The following is a 23,500-nucleotide window of genomic DNA, read 5'->3' as shown; positions in this document are numbered from 1 at the left end:
ATGAAAGTTTGATTAGTTGCTTTACTCAGCTAGTCTTTCAGTTATTCGTGTACAGCTACCTCAGATTTGGTTCATAAGTTTAGTGCTATAGTGGCTATAATCCACATTTACGACTTTATGCGGGTAAGTATAATGATAATCCGTCCCAAAGATCCGTGTGTTTCATGACTTAATATATACAGGCGCTGAAATAATCTGCATTTACTTCCTAATTGATGAATATGAGAACAAGTGTATAGTAAATTCCACCGAACGTCATCTCACATCAGGTTCGAATAACAAATGAGTTAAAAGAAGTCATGGTTCTCGTTGCATGTAAACAAAATTGGGACTCGAATTCGTAACATAATGATTTTTTTCAGTCTAAAATTAGGACACATTCTCGACCTTTCCACTGTCATTACCGTGAAAACATTCTCCGAATATCTGGTTACTTGCGTGCTCGGGACCACATTAAAATAAACTAACAGCATTAGCCCCAAAAATGTTACGAGAGTACACGCGAACTTGTTCTGTTCAATTGACTGTGTTTTATAGCTTCAGCTGTAAATATATCATCAATCGCTTTAAAACAATATATCCTCCAACTTTTGGGTCACTCCTATATCAAGAGACTATTGATTAACCGGCGCATATTAACATGTTCTTTCCGAGGTAACCACATCGTTACTTGAATCGAGATAATTTGGTCAGAGAATAGATCACTTCTACGGTAAATACCACGGTCTTTTATCGCTTGATTTCGAATTCAAATTATTATATTTACTTCGATTTGTAATTTGTTCATGAGATAAATAATATTGTTGCTGAAATATACGCAAATTTTAACACCACTAATGAAGAGGGAATGAAAAAAAACTGAATAAGAAAAATTCTCAAATTATAAAAGTTGAAGAGCTTCGAATCTATATTTCAAACGCAAATACACCCAGAGCCCACACTACATCATTCCTTTTTCACAGAGGTTGTGCAGTTGGCGCGCGAATGGTTTAGTACAGGCTGGGAATTGGAGAGAAACCGGCATTTCAGGCTGACTTAAATTATTCCTGAAATGGCACTTCCAGAAATACCGCTCCCGGACGAGAATCCGGAAATGGGGGGGGGGGGGGGGGCGAGAGGGAGTGTTCAACTCCCAAGCCGTGCCCTGACGATCTTGGGTTTCGCACTTCCAGCTGGAAATCTAGAAACGCCGGATACATGAGAAACCAAAAATTCTGGTAGTCACTACGAGTATTTCCGGTCGATCAGTGAGGATGACTCTGGAAAATGCAGATTCTGGTTGGAAATAAATTACGTCATTTCCGAGTTGAAATATTCAATCATCTACGATCCCGTGTGGAAACTCGACGTTCATGAAGATTCTCAATTAAAGCTGGTGACTCAAAAAATCTAAAAAAAAATAAGCATTTCGACTGGAAATCCTTATGTTCCCGTATCATTTCCGCTCTGGAGCGTTACAGACTCAGGAGTCACGATTCCAGACCGCAACTCAATAGGTTGCAATTGCGGGTCGGAAATTATTTACTTTCAGGATTTCCGCATTCCCACGGTTTTAGGGAGTTCTAATCCAAAAAAATCTACTCAGTCCCGGCGATCGCATTTCCAGACCAAAACCCGACGATGCCCACGGTTACAGCTCCAGGCTGGAGCACGTCGAATGAAGCGACTGTAATCCCAAGCAGATCCAGGTTGGATATTTAGATTTCCAGGAACAAGGCTGGACTAAATTCAGGAAACGAAATCGACGATTTTTCAGGGACCTCGTTTCCAGACTAAAACCCAAGGCTGCCTACGGTTAGAGCACGTCATCGAGTGGGAGCGAACTAGCCGGAACTCGACAAGTCCGGGAACGCCGGACCTTGATTTCAGGAAATGCGAATCCCGAACAAAATCGACGATTTTTCAGAGACCTCGTTCCCAGACTGAAACCAAAGGATGCCTCCGGTTAGAGCACGTCTTGGAGTAGGAGCGAACTGGCCGGAACTCGAAAATTCCGGGAACGCCGGACCTTGATTTCAGGAAATGCGGATCCCGAACAACATCGACGATTTTTCAGGGACCTCGTTTCCAGACTGAAACCCAAGGATACCGACGGTTAGAGCACGTCTTGGAGTGGGAGCGAACTGGCCGGAACTCGATAATTTCGGGGACGACGGAGCTCGGCCGGGAGCGGGCGGTTCAGGGAGGTGTTACAGGGATTCGGCGGGGGGCTTCGAGACAGGAGAAAGGCGAAGGAGGTGGCTGGGGCGTACCTGAGTCTGATTTGGCCATATCGCGACGCCGAGCCGGTCTCGGATTTCGAGGATACTCCCGACACTGAAAGCTCTGTCATGTCGCCCTGACGCAGGCACCACAACTGAGCTCCGGCTCGGCGGCGCGGGGCGGCGACACACCCCGTGCCCGAGCCCGTGCCGCCAACCCCACGCACGCCTGCGCTCCTTCCGACGCCAGGCAGCGCCGCGACGCCTTCCACGCACACCTTGGCGCCCTCTGACGCCCCCGGCAGGAGTTGAGGTGCCTCCTCACTTTCCGTCCGTCCGCCAGAGAGCTTTACTGCTTTGCTTCATCTCAATCGTAGACATGTGCGATTATTTAGATACAGGGTGTCTACTAAAACGGACTTTCACTATCAAGTCCTTCCAGAAGTTAAATCATCCACTCTAAAGAGAGCTGGTCACTGATTGGAAACTACCTTTCCTCAATTGTGACTGCCGAGAAGAAGACCCTTGCCGAAATCGCCCTATCCGATGCATGCCAACCGGCAATTCCCGGGGCCGCAAGAGGATCCTAAATCTTCCTTTGCTCAATGGAAGTCCTGCCCTTCAACGCCTAGCCTCCAATCTCTTTTAGAGGCCTATGTACTTTTTTTCTTTTCATATACCCTTAGTAGCATTTTCTTTATCTCCTCTTACTACATTTATTGTATGAAAACGTCTTCTTTGTACTAATTTAATGCGGTAATAAAACAATAAAAAAAAATAAAATAACATAAAACAAAACAGACTGGCCAAAAATCAGTAGTTTTTCAGTACCTTCCCAAGAAATTCAGTACCTCCTCAACAGCAAAAATGCAGTAAGGTAAATGCGCCAGTATCTGGAAATGTCTCAGTGGCAGAAAACTAGATCGTTTACCGTTAAAAATTAGAGAATTGCGTCAAAACTTTGAAGGTGCAATATCTTTCCAGAATTTACATTACAGAGAACTACACATGCAATAATTTCCAGCGAATGGCCCTTCTTCTTTATACTCTTTCTCACGGAGAAAAATCCCTCGGGTAGGTGAACTGAAGGGTTTCGTTGCTCAAACTTCAGGCGCGCGTGAGAACTGAACGTTTGATTCACCGGACGAAAGGATCAGACCGCCAGACTAACGCCCGAAATCGGACCTCCGTCCGCCAAGGTGAAGGAATTCAGTTCCCAGGGCTGAGGTTTTTTCCTCACAGACCTCGGTAACGGAAAATGCTGACTTGCAGATCTTTTCTCTTCCTAATTATAATTCCGTCAAATCTCGTTGAAGTTTCATAATATAGTTAAATTGTCGCGGGTTTTATTTAAAAATGGGAACACAAGTTTCCGGAATTGTGACGTCCGAATTCAAATGCGTGCAAAAATGATGACGCCTCTGCCTCTGGTGCTAGTGCCAAGTCTCGCGAGTCAACTGGGAAGCGCAACAAGTGCCGCCATTGCGAACTACGAAAAGTGAGGGAAGCTTAAGCCGTCAGTTTTCTCCCGCCTAATTCAATCAACAATGTTACTGTGTTAATTGTTCATTTCGTGCTTCTTTGATTTTTTTTCTTCCACTTCTTGATCTTCATGTTTTTCATGTTTCCAGAACCAGCTCGTAGCTGCAAAATTAGCCAACAAATCTGAGCAACTTACATTTTTGAAAACTCAGCTTAAGCCCTATGCAACTATTGAGAAGTTCTGGCTTGAAACTATGGACAAGAGACTGAATGAGTATAGCGAAAAAATACATCCATTCATGTATATTTCTCCATGTATCCAATTTTGGGAACAAAAGATGACGTTAAATTGGTATGTCCACTCCATTTTCTCTCAACATATTTTAGTCGTTGATTTTAATTCCTTACGATACTGCAGCTTGAGTAAGGAGTCATATTAGAATATTAGCTCATCTTGCTTAAAAGGACGTTTCTTGTCTAGGAAAAGAAATAAGTCCAGAATGAATCCAAAGAGGTCTCGGCGGCTGCCAAAGAGTTCAAAATTCCTAAATCAACCTTCTACGCCAAACTAAAAGGTAATCAATCCGCCCCTAACATCCAAAAAAGACCCGACATGTGTGCTCACTGAAAAAAATGAACAGTTGCTTGTCAAATGGATTATGCTGTGTGGTGAGGCAGGGTTCCCTGTAACAGAGCATCAAGTTTAGATGAGCGTATCAAGTTTGGTACAAGAAATGAATATTGATAATCCGTTTGAAAATAATAAACCAGCGGGCCGATTGTTGAAATCGCCGAAAAACGAATAGATAGCGCTATATCGTATCGATCGGATAAGATTTGAGTGATCGTTGAAAGTTTTCAAGCCGAATAGATTGGACTAATAATCTATTCCAATGGATTGGATAGGGCCACAACGTTGCCGTTGTGCATTGAGAAATTTTGCAATTTTTCTTCAGCCATTTCTGTTTTTCAACCAATCAAAAAGTAGCAATGAGCGGCCATGACATTACGTGTTGTTTACATTTCACATTTCCGCGGCCAACCTAAAAGTGATAGTGAGATAGTGTTGTTGTTTAAGTTTAAGTGGATTGTCTTCTTTACAAAAAACAAAAATTAGTTAATTTGGATTACCCTAACTACAGTAAGTATTTGTCATTACTTATATTTGCATTTATGTCGAGAGGTCGCGACATAGTCGAAGGGTTTATGGAGGTATTATTGTATTAGCGTATGAAGTTTTCATTCAACTATTTGCATGCGTTTACTTCTCATGATGTTAATAAGAAAGAGAAGTGCTTATGGTTGCATTTTTCAGCCAGACCCTGAAATTTGAAGGAAGTCTTTTCTTTTCTACCTCTCACGATTGAATTATTTGAAGAGAGTACGACTGATTTGAGCCTCGCTTTCTGATGAATGTTTTCCCTGAAGCCTTGCCTGCATTCAGAGAAAATTGGTGTTCCTGTCTGAACAGAGCCTGCCTTAAAATTTACATACTTTCTAAATCAATATATTTAATGGTATTCATATCAGAATATTAAAGAGGCGAAAAGTAGAAATTACAGTTCTTCCTGTCCTTACATCAGCCAATAAACCCATTTTTAATCTTTTTGGAACCTGTGACTCATGGTATTATGTAACGGTAACAATTTTTTAAAAATGTTCTGAATCTCTATGCACTCTGAGCATGTAAACAACTAGATCTTCCCACAGTTGATATGTCTCAGTGGCTCTGACTTGTTCTCTCTATTCCGAAACTTTAGGCTGTAAATTATCGTTGTCCGTACCAAAACGTTCACATCAAATAAATTTATCCATTTTTAAAGTGTGTCAGAAAACCTTGTTTTGAATGGAGTTCTTCATATTTTCAGCATGGCAGCAGTATCTCAACAGCGTCAAAGAATTGACGACCGCCAAAAAGCTGTCCTGATTGACTACATGACAGAACACTCGTACTTTGCCAAGCATGGCATCGGGCCAGGCCCCCAAGGGAAAGAGTTGGGGGACCGAATGTGGTCTACCTTAGCCACAAGACTAAACGCTTGCGGGAAGGCCCAAAAAAACGTCAGTGGCTGGAAGCAAGTGAGTATTTTTTAACGTGCCTCACGTACTGATTGCTTGAAATTTTCACAGGATATTCTTCATGTAAAGGAAAAAAATTCGGAAGGTTTTCAACCAATGATGTTGAGTATTTTTCGATTTAAGAAATAAATCATTACTGGAAGTCTGCAAAGTTGCACTATTGTGATTCAAGGTTCTTGCAGTTTGACCGCGCAAGTGCTACTACAGTGTTGAATTTCAATCTCTTACTGTAAAATTTGGAGGGAAAAAAAAGGGTTTTTGAAATGGGAAGGCAAATTTGTAAAATGGGAAGGCTACAAAACTTAACATCCCTCACTTTACATGACAGCAACTACCACTGTTAAGAACACCGTGCCATTAATGTCAGTAGTGTATCATGCTATATTGCTAGAATTTTCTTCATTTTATCACTATGATACATTAATCAAGACTTCCTATTACGTCTCTCTTTTCAGAGCTGGGCTGGCTCAGTTTTTCAAACTGAGCAGCATAAAATTATGTCACCGGCTCGCACCCGGTGCAGGAAACGGAAGAAAGAAGTGAAAACAAGACTGCGTCCAAAGTCTTCTCTCAGCGGCGCAGTCCGCGCGTCCAACAACAACAATTGGACAAAGAGAAGGACAAAGCATGTCCCAAGAAAAATGTGTTCGGTACGTTTGCGAATCAGGAAGACAACGATACAACGATAAGAGGCCACAGAAGTATACAAGTGTTTCTGCTTGAAGATCTAAAAGGGAAAGCTGTCTTCCATTCTTACAGCTTGAAAACAATTCTGACTGACAAACAACAAAAGCTGTTTTGGCAAACCTGCTGTATGTAAAGAACTTAGCGAATCTAAAGACTACTCAATAAATTCTGGGTGGTTAATAGAGTTGCAGAAATTACTTCGACGGCTGTTTTTAGACGAAGACTATGATATTTGGTACACTGTAAGTATCGCGTGGTCAACTTCCAGGCGCAGCCTGCCGGAGGTAGACTGTTAGATGTGTATTATAAAATAAGAAAGGATCTCATTAGAAGCCAAACAATTACTAGTAAAAGAAAAAGGAAGTCCCATTCTGTCGAAGGTAAATCATTAAAAACAATTAGTATTATATTTCTAATTGCATGTAAGATGTTTAGGTGTTCTTCTGTTTCCTATTTTTGTTTTCTCGTTATAAATTCGTTCTCGAAATTAATGATTTAATTTAGTAATTACCCTTGGATTCTTTGATTCTTAAAACAGTACTGCCAATATCAAGCCTTTTGAAAGTCCATAAAAGGGGTGTGATGGTTTTATTTAAAAAAAAAAAAATAAAAAAAAAAATTTTTAATAGAATTAAAAAAAAAATAACTTCTTTGGTTTGCACCAGAAAAAATAACCAAAGTGAGAGAACAAAGGCAGAAAATGGAGTAGAGAGAGATGGAGAAAGAAAAGAACGAAGGGACTACACAGAAAGGAACCACTGGTATAGGGTTTCCCTACCAATTATATGGTTCCTTTTTGCCTAATGCAATCCAAATAATTCCACCAGTGAACTGCTCGTTAGACCAATAATTTCAGTTTCAGCTCCATCGATCTCAGTTTTAGTCTTTCAGCTGATACAGTGACGTTCAGTGATGCTCTCTCTATCTGATTACTTTCTCCAAATGAGAGAGTATGAAGCAAGCAATAAAAAACCTATTGCAGCACAATAGAGCTTCTAGCATATGTTGTGTGGTTTGCTCCCGCAGTGCCTATCTTAATTTTTTATTCAATGGAATTTTGTATACATATTTAATGTAAATTTATTTAACGATACATTTAATCATAGTGTCAACCAAATCATTAACGTGACAGCCTTAACAGAAACATAAAACCTTAAAGTTAGATACTTCTTTCACGACCTCACTGAGGAAATCAATTCACTGACTAAGGGTGATGTTCAGTGGAAAGGAAAAACCTGCAAGTTCATTTAAAAAGGTTCTGCATTAGACAGTCCAGCCAAATCGTACACATTGTGTACAGCAGGGCACACTGGCTACTGTTCATGTACCAAGTGTAAACATAGAGGGAAAACATTCCTTGGGGTACAACAGAGTTTATCTCCCTGAAATAATAAGTGCTCCCTGGACATCTCCTGCGCGTTTTCTTCAAAGGAAAGATAGAAACTTTCACGATGGAGAAACACCTCTCCTTCGCTAGTCTAACATAGATTTCCAAAATCATTTCCCATTGGACGACATTCATCTGTAATGCGTCGTTGTTTGTAAAACTCTACTCATTCTTTGCAAAAAGACAAAAAAATCCATGTCGCTTGCCTGTAAATATTATATCTCAAGTTTCAGATGGACTGCTTTTGTTCGAAAAGCAGATTCTTTCTGATTTTGTGCGTAAAATCAAAGGGCTTGAAGATGTAAAACGTAGGAAAGCAACGGAATTTTGCCGTTTCATGTGCTATATTTTTCCTTTTGTTTTTCATGATATTTTTAGTAAACCTAGTCAGGGAAATGTTCTTCTGTTGTTTGCTGCCTGCAGAATATTACTGAATCTTGTACTATGTAAGAAGTACAAAGATACCGCGTCTCCTTATCTCATTCAATTCAATGAAAGTTGTAAAGCAGTCCATGGCAGGAATATCTTAACGCACAATTTTCACAACACCATTCATCTTCCCGATATTCTCAACTTCTTCAAAAATCTTGAAGAATGTAGTGCTTTCAACTGGAGGAACTGTCCGATTTGCCAATTATTCCTTTTAGTGAGATAAAATACAAAGATTGCCTGTTGCCTTTTAAAACAGGCTACGTCGTATACATTAGAGTAAACTAGGAATCTTAATCCAAGTCTGCAGGTTTACTTTGTCACTTCCTTCTTATTCATGATCTTCAATTTTCTTCTACCTGTTCAACTGTTCCATAGCGTATATTGGGGAGGGGAAGGGTGTGTGTGTGGGTGCGATCGTATGGCAATGGTTATGGGGCCAATTCTCAAGATTCTGTCCAGGGCTGTGGGGCCGGCAATAGTTATGGGGCCACATCCAGTGTCCCCACAACCGAAACCGCTTGAAATCGCTTCTGGACTTAATTTCTTGTAGCTCCATGAAGTTTTATGAAATTAAAATTTTGGCCCCACTAAAGGGGCCAAACGATGATACGGAATTGTGTGATATCAGGTCACCGGTTGTGGGGTCACGAACGGCGCTCCTGGCGGCATAGAGTGGAACAACATATCCACGTTGCCGTTATCGCTTTAAAGAGACGACCTCTTCGCGGCGTTAACCGGCGAGCGGCAGCTAACCTAAGCTCAACTTCGTAACCAACTGAAGAGCGGTCTTCGTCTCGCTACCGCCGCACGTGTTTTTCTGTTGTGAGTTCGTAAAAATTGTGCTATGTCTAAACGGAAGGACTTTCATCAGCCAGCCTCCAGGGCTGAAAGAATACTCCAATTAACAAAGACAAATGGAACCGGTAAGTTTACCTACTGTTTTGATGCTCCCACTTCCAGCACAGGTCAACCTGTTTACCTGTGTGAGGGTGTGGGTGTGTGTGTTTGGGTAAGGATATTTAATGAATTAAAAATTTTCAGACGTATGCTTCACTCAAATTTTGGATGCTTTGATGATCTTCTTTCAGCATTTAAAATGAGAAGGTATCCATTCTTTTCCTTTTACTTCCAAGGAAAGGTAATGTAGGTACAGTGACCTTTGTTGATGACAACGACTCAGTGGGTATCATTTGTCAGTCTTGGCTCCAAAACCCAATTGATGCCAGAGTGCCCTTAGAATTTCTTAAAAATGTAATATGTTTGTATATCCTGTACGTGCGGACAGGACGTCATTCAGCAAATTACTGCTGAAGCAAGGGGCCCCAATGCCTGGTAGGCATGGGCAAAAAATAAACATCCTCAAATATAAAATAGATAATGTCCTTCGTAGTTTGATTTTCAGCTAAATATTGAATGTTACGTTTTTACTAAATTAAGTGTCTCTTTGAAACTTTAAGTGTGGTTCTAGAAAAAGCACAAATCAGGAACTCTCCTGGAATTTTGAACAACGATTCTGATTTAAGATTTAATCCCCCTCGTTAACTCTGCTTTTCACTCAAAATCGAATGAATATTATGAATGACTAAACGTCTGTATAACTTCACCAATTGTTCAAAGTATTCAGTTCCAACAAATCTCCAAAAATACTTTTCCTCTCACCATGAAACTACCTGCTGATGCAATCATTCATGCAAATTTGAGAGAATAGAACTTAAATACAATTGAAAAGCACCACCATGCCATCTAGCGCCTTAAAAATCAGAGACGGCAAATTATTGTGAGCGCCAGGCGGAAATATCAAAAATTCGACTTTTCAGTAAAACAAATTTTCAGTAAACAAATGTATTTCTAAATGAAGTCGTTGGGATCAGCCGCGATTAGAACTTCAGAATTTAAGAGAAGTTGTTTCGAGCATTTATGCAATCCTTCCTTTGTCGTTTCAACTTCAATGCTTGAAGCTATACCTGGATGCCTAAATGAGGATGGGCTACAGCTGACACTCAAATGATATACGTATCGGGACTGCAGCCTACCACACTGGAAAAAAAAAGTCTGCTACGGTCAAGCCGTCTCGGAATCTTGAGAAAAAATCAGCTTGATTCAAGAATTTTCATCTTAAAACAAGCAATTTATTGCTAAATTCAAGATTCGAGATTCTTAATTGCAGCTACCTTATAGCTTGGATCACCTGCTAGCTTGATTTAAGCAGCACAAAAATCTTGAGTCAAACTTGCTGAGTCTCACATCAAGCCACCATGGCTGCTAATTCTAAGAAGTTGTTTCTTGATTCAAGATAATTTATACTCGGTTCAAGATTCCTGGTTTCAAGCATGACAGGAATCTTGGAAATAGCTGAAAAAATTAGACTTAAATTAAGTTTGCAGCCAACTTCTTGAATTAAGTTTCCATTGGATTGTAACCACTCCGTCTTCATTTTCGACACGGGCATTAAGTTATACATTCCTACATTCTCAAGTCATTCCAGGAGATCTCCAAAAGCCGCGCATTTTAACAGTGCTGTAAACCGAGAAAAGCCGCGGCAACGCACGACGACTTCAACATGATCCATGTCGAAGAATCAGTAGAGTTTTATCCCTACGTTACGGAATTTTATGAAAAATGAATAAAACTTTCAGTTTTCAGTATTGGATCCGAGCATTAAACGAAAAATAATTAAGATTCCGCCGGGTAGCTATTTTCAAGCAACACGGCCATGCTTATTTCAAGCTATACGTTTCTTGGCGGCAAATTTAAGATTTTTTCCAGCTTGCTTCAAGCTGATTTTGATTTGTTTCAAGCTACTTTTTTTTCCAGTGCACTCCATCCCATCCCATCATATCCCACTGCAGCCTGCTCATTCAATGGGACATTCAATGTGATGCCATCATATCCGCAGCAAATGGCTTACCCATAGTACCTAAACATGGCCTACTATCAGTACCAACAATTCTAGCAACAGCATTTGCTACAAGTTATGATAGACCAGAAACTGAAAGAAGCTCTGGCTGAAAAATCGAAGGTGTGTTCTCAATTCTTAATTCTATTCTATGTTTATCTAACGCCTCCCCCCCCCCCCCCCACCAACCCAAGGCGTATGCTCTCTGACAATGTTGTAGCAAATGATGAACTGAGAAAAGAAAGAGGGAACGCCCCTAAAATTAATTCAGTTTGTGATACCGTCAGTTGGGGTAACTTGGGACTGCGGTCTAACTTGGGACAGATTGTCCCATTTTCGTAATCGTGATGTGGCAACCGTGCATTGTTTATATTTTGATTTCTGAGGCCTTAACCTCAAACACCCAAGCCAGGAGAGTCTGTAGAACGCGTGGTGCGAGAATTTGAAATGGTAAGTGATTTTAAATTTTCAAATTTGTCGGAATACCTATTTTGGAGGAATTTTATGCTGTACACAAAGTCTATTGTATTTAGATGCCGGTCATTCACCTGGAACTGGGGGACCTGATATCATCTCATCCAAGTGCACCTCTTGAAGGCCCAAGCTTTTCTTTTTGGAAATTTTTAAATGAATTTGAAATTTTTAGGAAAATTTAATCTTTCAGAGCTGTCAGCAAACTTGGGACAATTTCCCATCGAACATGGGACGCCCATGAATGTCTGTTTATTGTACTTTTGAAGCTTTATTCCTTCAACAATATAACCTCTAAGTGCCATATAGTATTATTTATCGTTTATTCAAGTGATAACAAGTGAAATGGATGGAAATTGGTCGTTGCAGAGCTAAATTTGGGTAATTTGTTTTGGGTTTTCTATGATTTCTCCCCTGCTACTCAAATATGTACCTACTTACATAAGAATTAAACACGGTTATGAGACTCTTCCTGAGTTGGATGGTTACCAGGATTTTTCTAATGTTTTAGGTACTCTTCCATCTGTCTTAGTATCATGACTCGTCTTCCAAAACGGCAAGTTGGTGGTAGGCTGTATCAAAATTATACGCAGCGGAATCTCAAGAAAGGTGTGTTGGCGGTCAGAAAGGGAATGAGTCTGAGGGATGCCAGTACGCAATACAAAGTGCCTAAGTTTCCTAGAAAACAATTTTCTTCAGTGCCTACTTAATGCTCGTTTTGTTTAGGTTTATTTTTTTATTTTTGTAAATGTTTTTATTAAAATGCACATTATTTCTTGAATTTTTCTCTCTTTTTGTAACTTTTTTCATGCCAAATGGCTTTATATATTTTTTAAAACTTAAATTTTTGTCCCAAGTTACATGATAACTATTAAACATGAGCCAAACACTGAAAATACATTAGTGTCCCAAGTTACCCCAACTATTCAGGTAACTGGGGACACCAACATTTTTTTAAAAAAAAAAAAATAAAAAAAAAGTAAAAAAAAAGATGGCGTAGGTTTAGAGTACTAACTAAGACCAACAAATGGGAGCCTTAACAATTTATTATTTGTTTTGTTTTAGAGAAATTTTAGTTCAAAGTTCAAAACTGTCCCAAGTTACCCCAACTGACGGACGCTATACCTATGCTTGCGGCAGGATTATACCTTCACTCCAGTAGCGTGGCGTGAATTGCGATATATCGATTGCTATGCCATTTAAACCCTAATTAAAGAATCGATTATTAAGGCGTTCGCTGCGAACTCCCTGTCTATCGATCCTTTTCCATAAGTTTAAAAGGCATAGCAATCGATAAATGGCAAAGCACGCCACGCCACGCCACTGTTTATCTTTTTTAGGGGCTGAAATGAACCCGCCATACAATCCCGATGGGGCGGGTATTCATCCGCCTGATCCTCGGAAGACTATGAGCGACGCCCTTGGTAAGCAATGGTTATTATGCTTCACTCCGAGTCTTGCGTTGCATTTGAGGAACTTAAGTTTGGAGAGGGATTTTGGGAAGAAAATTTTAGACCTTGCCGTGAAGAACCTAGTTAAAAGATTCGCAAAGAAAGAGAAGGTTTGTCTTCTCTTGCCTTTTGCAACCATTCTTAATCCCCGTTTTAGGACAATGCATTTTTTGAATTCTACTGCTTCGACTAATTTTAAATAGAATGTGTGTTCTTATGCGAGAATTGAAAACTGCTGCTGAAAATGCAAAAATGAAGAAAGTGAATAGATACAACCGATAAAAAAGTACCAGGAGTGCCACCTGAGTTCTGGGGTCCTCCTGAAACGTTAGTTAAGCAAACGGAAACATCATCCTATGCTGATGACAATATATTGATGTGTACTAACCGCAGTTGTAATAATCCATAACTTTGCCCTAAGAGAAAAGGTACACAGATCCACTGAAATATTGGACCGACCATGAGAAAGCACTGCCATTACTGAGTAAACTTACCCAGAAATTGTGTTTGATCTAAGGATATTCCTACTATCGATTACTACCCGATTAATCGATACCTTTTGATTATGATTAGAACTCGATTACTTCGTCCCTTGATTGGTCGTATAATAGCTTACTTCAAATGATTCATACAAAATAATCGTTACGATCGATTGTTTGATTACGATGAATAAAAACATCAAGACGAGGAAGGTTGGTACAGGCAGCGATTAACAACGGCCCAGATTCGGGTGACTTGACTTTTGCTTCAACGTCTCGTAGCACTCGAAGTGTGATTGGGACGTAAGCTGGCACTAGAATCTGATTGGCCGATGGCTATGTGGCCGTAGCCGTGCGGCCTCGGCCGTTAGCCATCGCTGCTGCTGCTGTCTGAGCACTCCTGTGTAACTGTGATGTATGTGTTTTTAATTTTGATTTGTTTATTTACTTCGTAGGATATGTCGACGTTACGCTCTGAATGTGATATTTTTGACTACAATTAGCATTATTCTCTATTTTTTGTCACGAGAAGACTCCGTTTGTACAACATGGTGTTGACGTTGGACTTGTTGACGGCCATAGATTCTTTGCTTGATTGGTATCTTGATGCGTCTACATCTGAAATCCTTGACGATTTGCGTGTTATTTTACCCGAAATAGTCAACGTGCGTGGCGTTGAAGAGTACCTCGAATGCGGGCTAGAACAAGGAAGCTCCGTCCCGTTCGCCCGCGTTGCAACGCGGTGCTCGAAGATACTTGGTTGGTTCGTTTAGTTAGTTAATTAGTTAGTTAAATAGTTAGTTACTTAGCTCGTTAATAAGTTACTACAAGTGACTCGCACATGATTCAACATATTTTCTATATAATATATACTTTACACGCCACCCGAGGGTGGCGGTAAATGATAACCGGGGGTGGAATAAAATATAACAGTATTTTGCAGGGTGCAAGTTAGTGTCGTTGTCATCAATAATAAAAAAAATTTCTCGTTGCAGGCTATTCCTGTCGTACACGCGCTGATGACAAATAGGACAATCGAAGCGTATACGGAGGTTCTCCGCTTCGCGATCAGCGTGGCAAGGCTGGAAGCAAGGAAGGACGAAATCATGCCAGGGCTCTTCATGAGCGACTTCGAAGCATCGATCATCGGGGCCATCCGAATTGTATGGCCAAACGTCATAATTCTCAGGTGCTTCTTTCACTACTGCCAGGTAAATACCTTCCTTTGCGTGTCGTTTTGTGGGTTGGCGTAAGGGTTGAACATGTTCGAAAAAGTAGAAAATAAACCGATCAGTTAGGAATTAATGTAATTAATTAGGATAAATAGGAATCAGGAAATTCCAACCTCCCGCCAAAAAAGAAAAAGGCTTTAAAGGCTGTTCGACGTACTCGTCTCTCCGTTTAACTCGCAATTAGCGTAAAAATCGTAGAAATTCGACTCAAGCAGCGATGCCGCTTTTGTTTGTCAGTATGAAGTCGACGACAATGCGATAGCCAGCCTTCAAAATCTAGAATCATTGCTCATATCGGGAATGCTACATCGACAGAAGCAAACAAAAATCAATGATTTTTTTTAGTGATTTTTTCTTGCGCTTTTTGAACTTTTAACTTCTTTATGTTTTAATTCTTCGAAATCTGTAAAATTTCCAATTTAACTTTTTCAGATTTAATCAAATCTCAATCAGAGAGAAACTAAGAGAGAAACTACGAGTAAAAAACTACCAAATGCAGCAATTTTTAAACCTTCAACAAGCAACATATGACACATTTACACTTCCTGCGTGTATAAAGGTGCGTAGCCACACATCGCTTTTTTACAATTCTTTCGTCAATACTGCTTATTTTCCGCGTCATAACCCAAGAATTTTTGGTATTTTTCGAAAAAATTTTCGACATAAACGGCTTTTGGATATTCTTGAAGATTCAAATCCTTCATAGTATCCGACAGGGAAGGGAGGAAGAACACAAGGTGAATAATGGTTGTGCATGTTAGAATAGAAATTGAAGCACTCAGAGTAACAACCGTCAGTGATTTAATAAATCCCATCTTTTGAACTTCGTTACGAAATAAAAAAGAAACACGAAGACGAAAAGGGTATTACAAAATCATCATTGATACGTGGGTGGAAGCCCATCTAGTTGGGGGATTTGATGAAGAGAAAACACTGTTCGAAGTACGGTTTGTCTTCAGTTTTTATTCTCACTTCCTCTGTCTTCTTTCGCCGGGCGTCGCGGCGCGGTGTCGCCAAGCCGTGACACATTTGTCGCTATTTTTGGAATACAAAAGAAGGGGAAAAACTTAAAACGAAGAATTGTTACACCCCCGGACCCCCCCCCCCTTCCCCCCCAACCGCTCCGCGAGTGATTGAAGGCTAGATGTTGCGGGGCTGTAATGGTCGACCATTCCCTACGTACTGCGAAGGACCGATTTAAGGATCCTGTATTGACGTTACTTGTGGGAGTGATCCAAAGAGGCCTGACTATATTGAACGGGAACGATATCGGGTCGCATTCCATGTTCCGGGTCGATGACGCCCTGCGCCAAGAAATCTAGAAGTGCATGGTTTGAGTCGCATTTCGGCTTCCCTTTTGTGTTCATCTCCAGAATTATACATCGTAAATCATTATGATTACAATTTTGAGTGTAGGGTCCTCACAAATTTAGCTAACGGAGTGACATTCTTTTGAGAGGTTTTTTTGTAAATGAACCAAGAACCTTAGATTTGAGACATAGGATTTTAATTACTCTTCCCCGCTTCCAAACCAATTTTAAAATTGGCGCCCGAATCCAGGATCCCGGCGAGCTCAAATCCGGCACCTCGAGTAACGTTGGTAGATCTTTCCGGAGGACGTATGTGACTCTGAAGACCTGGATCTGCTTCGCAGAGAAGAGGGATTTGCCTCGTTACAGGGGGGGGGGGGGGGGGGGGGGCGCGAAGAAACACGCCCGGAACGGCTAGAAATTCATAATTTTTCAGCAGGTCCGCTTCGTGAAGAAGCAAAAAATCATTATCTTCTCAAAATTCCTTGTTTCTATGATGCGTGTGCCATCCACCACCCATCGGTGCTTTATCGGTGTTCATAGATGGGGGTACTTGTTGTAGGTTTAGGTTGGTGGTATGTCATGCCCCTAGCTTGCACGTAGATGCAACCCTACCTACAGCTGTAGGCTTTACTTGATGTCATGGCATGAGCCGCTCGTTTTTGTGCGTTTTCTTCTTGTTCCCAAAAAAGAGTTAATTTTATTCGCTATTCGTGATATTCACTTACTCGTTACTCCCATAGTACTGAGTTAGTCGAGTATGACTCGAGGGAGACACACTGGGAAAAAAAACCAATGGATCTTGAGTCCAGACTCTTGAAAACATTGACGAGAAGAAGGATTCTTGATTCAATCAGATTTCAGCTTAAATCAGACTGAATCAAGAGTATTTTTTCTTGTCGATGATTTTAAGAGTCTGGACTCTGGATCCAATGTGTTTTTTTTTTCCAGTGTATGCATTCTTGTGATCTCTTTTCGCAATACAATGTTTATCCATTCGCATCCAGTGTGTTATTAGTTATATTCCTTCATCTTCCTGATTCTGTTGATTCATCATTTCATCCATGTCCAGTCCGCAGGCAGGACATAACAGTTCATAGGTGTTAAGGTCCAAGCCTGCGTATATGGAAGTGGCACAAGAGAAGAGGATTTTGAAAATGTATTTCATGTGCTGTACAAGAAAATACTTATTTTTGTATGGCAGGGCGCCCGATAGTCCTAGGGCGTCACAGGATGTAAGATATTATCGCAGCGTTTATTTGAGGAATAAAAACTTCGTTTTGGCTCCATTGCGATCACTGATACATCGCCATATACCGTAAGAGATGCGTTGAATTTAAGTTTCCCGCCGCAAAAACAGCTAGTTCTATGCTTGATTCTGAACTGTACTTGTCAAAACTAATATTGACGAAGTGCGTTTGTGGAAACTAGTTTCGACTGCTAACTTTCATATTTGATGGATTTCGGGTTTATACTATGACATGTCTATGCCCCCAATGTGTGCGGTCCACCAAGTTTTTCTTCCATTCTGTGTCACTTCTCGAGCAAAAGTTGAAGAACTGTATACAGGCTTAGCAGACAATGCTCGTCGTGAAGAAGCAATTCGAGCAGGAAGTTTTGAAAATGCCATGCTAATTCTAGTCGCAGGGATGAATGAACATAAACGCTAACATCCTAACTTTGGCACCGAATTGTTGCTTCACACAGTTTTAGCTGTGGTAAAAACAGGGGAGTGTACCATAGAGTTCCTGTCGAAAGTATCGGAAGGCTGCAAAATGTTTGGATTTAACGTGATTTTGGACAGAGATCTGATTAAGGCCATATACTTGACATTTGGTGAGTATTTAAATAGCATCGATGTACATGCCATGATAGAATATTGGAAGACTCTTGTTCCAAACAAATGCTTGCGTATCAAATTGACAATAGAGCAAGCAGAGTGGCACAACTTAACGAGTTACACCAGTATCAAAACGGCTCTCAATTTACACAAGCAATTTTATTGGGCCAATTTATTCCAGTTACACACTTACAATGCTCAGCTTGGCAAATTCCGTATCGCTATGAATCTCATCCAAAACGACAAATATTATGGTTTTAACAACAGTCTTGGCGAGGCATCATCTACCAGATATAAGGACCTAGCAGGAGCTTGTATCCTGTTGTTAATAAAAGCTGATAACGATAAGGGTCTACGAAAATACGAAGGTATGGCAAACCGTATAAGTAACTTTGCCTACATAAAGTTTCTTATCCGCCAATACCTTAAAGCCACTGTGGCCAGGGCTCAGGGCGTCGAAATTGATGAGGCAAAGAAACTTGCTATCGTTGCGGATCTTCTTCCTGTGAGCCCAGGTTTCACTGTCAATCACGTTCAAGTCTGTGCGAAAGCCTACAAACCAGGCGATGAATCAGACTCAGATGAAGAGTGATTGAGTTCATTCTGGGTGGTCATTGAAATCATGAATTTCAATATTCCAAATTAGGGGTGTTCAAACGAATTCTTGCCGGAACACTACCGACATCGTCTCTTATTGAAACTGGCGGCAGTACCGACAGTGGCCATGATATCGACAACAGCCGGCCTTATCGGTGTTTTGAGAGCTCGCACTTAATACATTGTTGCCCCGTGTGTCGGTTTATCAGATTGCCTGGCGCGGCGGCGCGTAAAATAGGTGTACAATTGGCAACAGCTTATTTTCGCCAGCTCCGAAAACTCTGATCGCTATCGGCAAGAGCGCTCTTATCGTAACTTTTTCTTGACGGAACTGTTTCGGTGGCTTACCGACAACCGATTGAACAGCCCTATTCCAAATTAAATCGATAGATTGTAGTTACCATTTAGTTTTGTTACCTCTTGGATGATATCATTCCTCTCATCTAGTTCCTCTCGAGATGGCGATGTTAAGCTAAAAGCTCGTGAAGTCTATGAGCAGGCCTGTATGTGGTTTGAGGCAAATGGCCCCCTTGTCAATCAAAAGAAAACTCAAGCAATTCTTTATTCTGTATCCCCTAGAACTACCTCTTCATTGCCAGAACCCATTTGTATGTTAGATGATAATTTAAGCGTAAAATTGGTAAGTTCCATAGAATTTCTTGGCATTCATATTGATGCAGGTCTAACGTGGCAACGACAGACCGACATGGTTGTGTCAAAACTATCAAGGGCCTCTTGGGCCATTCGCAACCTTTCCAGAATTTCCACCTTGAGCTGCTGTCTCGCTTTCTATCACGCTCACATAGTGTCTCATATGCGATATGGGCTTCTTCTGTGGGGGCGAGGCTCTAGTGTTGATCAAGTGTTTGTCATGCAGAAAAAAATTATCAGAACCATTTTCAATCTTCCTCATAACTCACACTGCCGCCCGATCTTTGTTAAATATAAATTGTTTACCCTAACCTCCCTGTACATCTGGGATTGCCTGAAATTTGCCATCTCCAGTGCTCTTATTTTGCCTTCTGACCTCCTGCCCAATCATCATTACAACAGTAGGCATAAGAACATCCTTAATAAAATGATTCGATTGAGACGGACTGAGCAGGATGTCAAATTTTCGGCAATACAGTTGTTCAACGCACTGCCTTGGAGTGTGAAGCTACACTTTCGAAATGCTGATCTAACATCGTTTTTTAAGGGGCTGCGTGCTTTCTTATTCGAAAAAGCCTTCTATAATCTCCACGAACTTGTAGGCTAGTAAAATTTAAACCTTGTACCTTATGTATATCGCTGTAACTGTTCACCATGTACCAAATATGACGTAAGCTTACTCGGATTGTCGATCTCTCTCGAAGATTAGTTAACACAGATTTATAGCTAATTGTAAGGTAATCTCAGCCGTGACTTAAACGTTAACACCATTACGGTTTTGTCCAAACCAAGGGTAAACATCCATACCTTGACTTTACTCAACGTGGCTCCGTCTCAAACCCTGTAACGAAGGGCCAATTTTCTCTGAGGAATAACAAAATAATGAGCGAAAGTTTTTAAAACCGAACGGTGCGGCCGCGCATCGCGGTGGGAAATTTAAGGGATCACAGGGCCTCGTGTTTGGAAGAATAAGCCATTACACTTGTTTTCCCTCGGTTTCGGTGAGTCTTGCCTTGCTCGAAGCGTCCGGTCTCGCTCATACACATACATCGTCATGTGTTGGAGGCACCAAAAATAACAATTTCCTGCAAAAAATATCATCTTCATTTCTAGGAATTGTTACACGTTCCCTCTTTGCCTTTCGCTCCATTCTCGCCGAGGCGTATCCGCTCATCAATATTTTCGTGAACACTATTAAGATGTTCTTCAGATTTACATAGAAACTAAGTTGCCGCATTTCCTAAGAGATTATGATTAAATTATTTTTCGGTATTAATTGCATAATTGTATTACTGTTTCACCGTTAATGTAAAAAATCTAACAAAAACGTCAAGAAGGGTAAGAATTCCGTCAAGACCATGAGATCTTAACATTATAATGATGATGAGTCAAAATGACTAATGCTATCAGACATCGTAAGGTTTGAAGTGGAGAACACATTTTGAGATTTTAGGATGGTTTCCATATTTTCGGTCATATTAGTACACTCTAAGATTAGGCATTCGGTAATTCATACTTGGTATTTCACAAATGGCAAAATATTTATTCAGCAATGGGGATCCAAAACAAATGGAATTTACAAATTTGAAGTATCTTAAGGTCGCCTCACATCCTAGCTAAATATGCATGAAGCAGACACGTACGTAACCAAACAGTACTACATGCTTGATCTGACCTATAAAAAGTAACTGAGTCAACGTAACCATAAACACTGACATTTTTTACTGCATGTTGGTTTGCATGAACAACCGATATGTGTTTCCAGAACTCCCAACGTATGCGTCTACAAGACAAGTGCCCGTCATGTTAGGATTCATATGAAGCTGGAGACTGTTCTGTCACAAGAAAAGCTCCGTTATTCGACGACTCTGACTATAAGTTTTTTTTCTTCGGATGGGTATCTTCCTCGTGAAGGGGCGCGCGCGTTTTCCATTCACAGCAAACCGCCTTAGTGCGGCGATAATGATTAATGTGCGGGTTGAGTGACGCTGATGCGGTGCTGAGCAATTTTCACGGATCTCTGTGCCAAAATTGCGCCACTCTTCACCGCATTACGTCGAGATTTTTTTAACGAGAGTCGTACGGTATTATCAGATTAGTGCAAAAAGACCTCTCGTGAGCGAAAAACTTGTAGTAAAGATTTTGAGCCGGATGAATTAAGATTAATTAACCATCCTCTTTCATTTACAACCAGAGAATATTATTGTTATGAACGAAACCACGTATCCCATATGAATCAAGATTAATTTAACCATCCCTTTCATTTAGAGCCAGATAATGTTATAGTTATGAACGGTACCACATATCCCCGGAAGATTTAAAGATTTTGAGCCGGATGAATTAGGGTTATTTAACCATTCCCTTTCACTTATAGCCAGAGATATTTTTGTTATGAACGAGACCTTGTATCCCAGATGAAGTCATGGTGTAGTTTGGGGTCACGGTGTGATGGCCGCCCATCACGGCTGTAGGTTGATGTGCGACAGGTCAACGTATTAGGAAACGAATCCGATAATTAAAACTTTCAAGATTTTCTCGACCTACCAAACTGACAACTGCGCGAAAGCTTTGCCACTTTGCTACGCGGCTATGGGCGAGTAACGAGTCGCCAAGTTTTGTCGTACATATAGTTTCCACTTGGACCTCATACTTTGTTGCCATGAACAGCTAGGATCTCAAAGTAAACGCCAATGGACCACTGGACAAGGTACGAATTTAAACATTCTGATATAAGTTTCCTAGCAGTTGTCGTTGCTTCCGCACTTGTCTAGCAGTGCAGTGCGTTCGATCACAGTTCAAGGTTAAGGATGAAACCTTAGTTAGAAAATACTTAACGCTTGCGTCGTCTATGAATAAGAACTACGAAAGTTCACCACTCAATAGTTCACTCTAAATCTGACGCTAACCGACGAACTGTTCGGGTCAAAAAGATTCACGTGACGAAGAGATCAATCCATGGATTCGCCTTCGGAGAGGCTTCAAAATCCTTTTTTTTTTTTTTTTTTTTTTTTTTTTTGGTACAACTCGATGGTAATGATAATAAAAGGAGAAAAACAAGTTGGAAAAAAATGAATTGAAAAATAATTTCAGGGAGCTAACTGACTGACCTTAAAGCGTGGGACAGGGAACTCGAATCAACCATACCTGAAACAGAAGCACAATCGATTTTATAGAAAATATAATCGCAAGAGGCAACAACGAAATTCATTCTGAACGTACGTAAATTTATATTTTGCTCATAACAGTTTCGTTTCATTTCTTCCTGTTTCGTGGAAAAAAACAACTTTGCGCTGAACCCTAACACTGGAGGTAAAATAGCGCCAACTAAAAGTAGTGGGGCTGAACCCTATAGATGTAGGGCTCAGCAGTACTGCCTTTAGTTGGTGCTATTTTACCTGAAGTGTTAGGGTGCTAGGTATTTTCCCCCGTAATTATTATCCATTTGAACGACAAATAATAATATTGAGTAAAAAGGTAATAATGCGGGTAGAAGAAAATCAAATTTCATGGATGAAGAAGATTCAGTGGTCGTATGTAGTAACACGTACGCGGGGTACTTTCAGGAATTTCCGTTGCACAGACAGTTTTCTGTGAAAAATTTTGATGAGAAAACATATATCATACTGCGGTGATTAAGTAATTTCTGCCTTTGTGAGAAAATATATATTTGAAATATTTCACAAATCTCATCAGCTATGCAACATTGACAAACGACAGTGCAAGTAAAAACGTTTTCCGTCGATCTTAGTTCCTTCAATCAAGGATATTTACGAGTCTATTTGGCAACTTTCGTCGGCAGAGACGAGAGCCAAGTTTGAAAGTGGGTAAATGAACTACGGATTCATTGCAGCAGAGGAACATCACAACAGCGAGGACGCACTGAAAGAGAATTCAGAAAGTAAGAATGTGGATCTGATGGGCTCTTGCACCGAAGAAACTGCATTCTTTCGATCATCCGATCAATTTTTTGTCGACCGAACCGCTCATGGATGCTTTTACTCCGTGCCCCGAACATAAAATTGGACGTTTGTCTGCCAAACGGAACTATGTGCATTATGACGTGAGTCTTGTTGTGCATATTTTCTTATGGGTCTCATGGGTTGTTAAATTAAATAAATGCTAAAAGCAAAAGAAGTGAATTTTTCAAGCGAACAGAGGAGAAAATGAATTAAGTTTCAGTATGTAAAACTGACAGAGGTTCTATTATGAAAAGTTTCATACTATCAGTAATTCTCTAATTCATCTTTTAGTGCACATAGGGCTATCGACACTCCGTTCATCCAGCACCACTTGTTTAAACATATC

General features: G+C 40.5%; 1 protein-coding gene across 10 annotated transcripts in view; it reads right to left on the bottom strand.

Annotated features, from left to right (window-relative positions):
- Ca-alpha1D (Ca[2+]-channel protein alpha[[1]] subunit D) overlaps positions 1 to 4,469 on the bottom strand; it is a 286,209-nt gene extending 281,740 nt beyond the window's left edge. For 5 of the 10 annotated variants that reach the window (XM_072299434.1, XM_072299444.1, XM_072299440.1 and 2 more), the window contains exon 1: positions 2,253 to 4,467. In XM_072299434.1, the coding sequence (XP_072155535.1) occupies positions 2,253 to 2,271 (19 nt within the window). In that variant the 5' untranslated portion in view covers positions 2,272 to 4,467. Of the gene's footprint in view, positions 1 to 2,252 lie in introns of all 10 variants that reach the window. The other 5 variants (XM_072299452.1, XM_072299460.1, XM_072299451.1 and 2 more) reach the window with 3 other exon arrangements.
- Positions 4,470 to 23,500: the final 19,031 nt, after the last annotated feature.

This window comes from Bemisia tabaci, chromosome 1 (genome assembly GCF_918797505.1).
Source record: "Bemisia tabaci chromosome 1, PGI_BMITA_v3".
In the NCBI taxonomy this organism is placed as follows: Eukaryota; Metazoa; Arthropoda; class Insecta; order Hemiptera; family Aleyrodidae; genus Bemisia; species Bemisia tabaci.
Note: the sequence above shows the minus strand (reverse complement) of the source record. Positions and strands in the feature narration are given on the sequence as shown.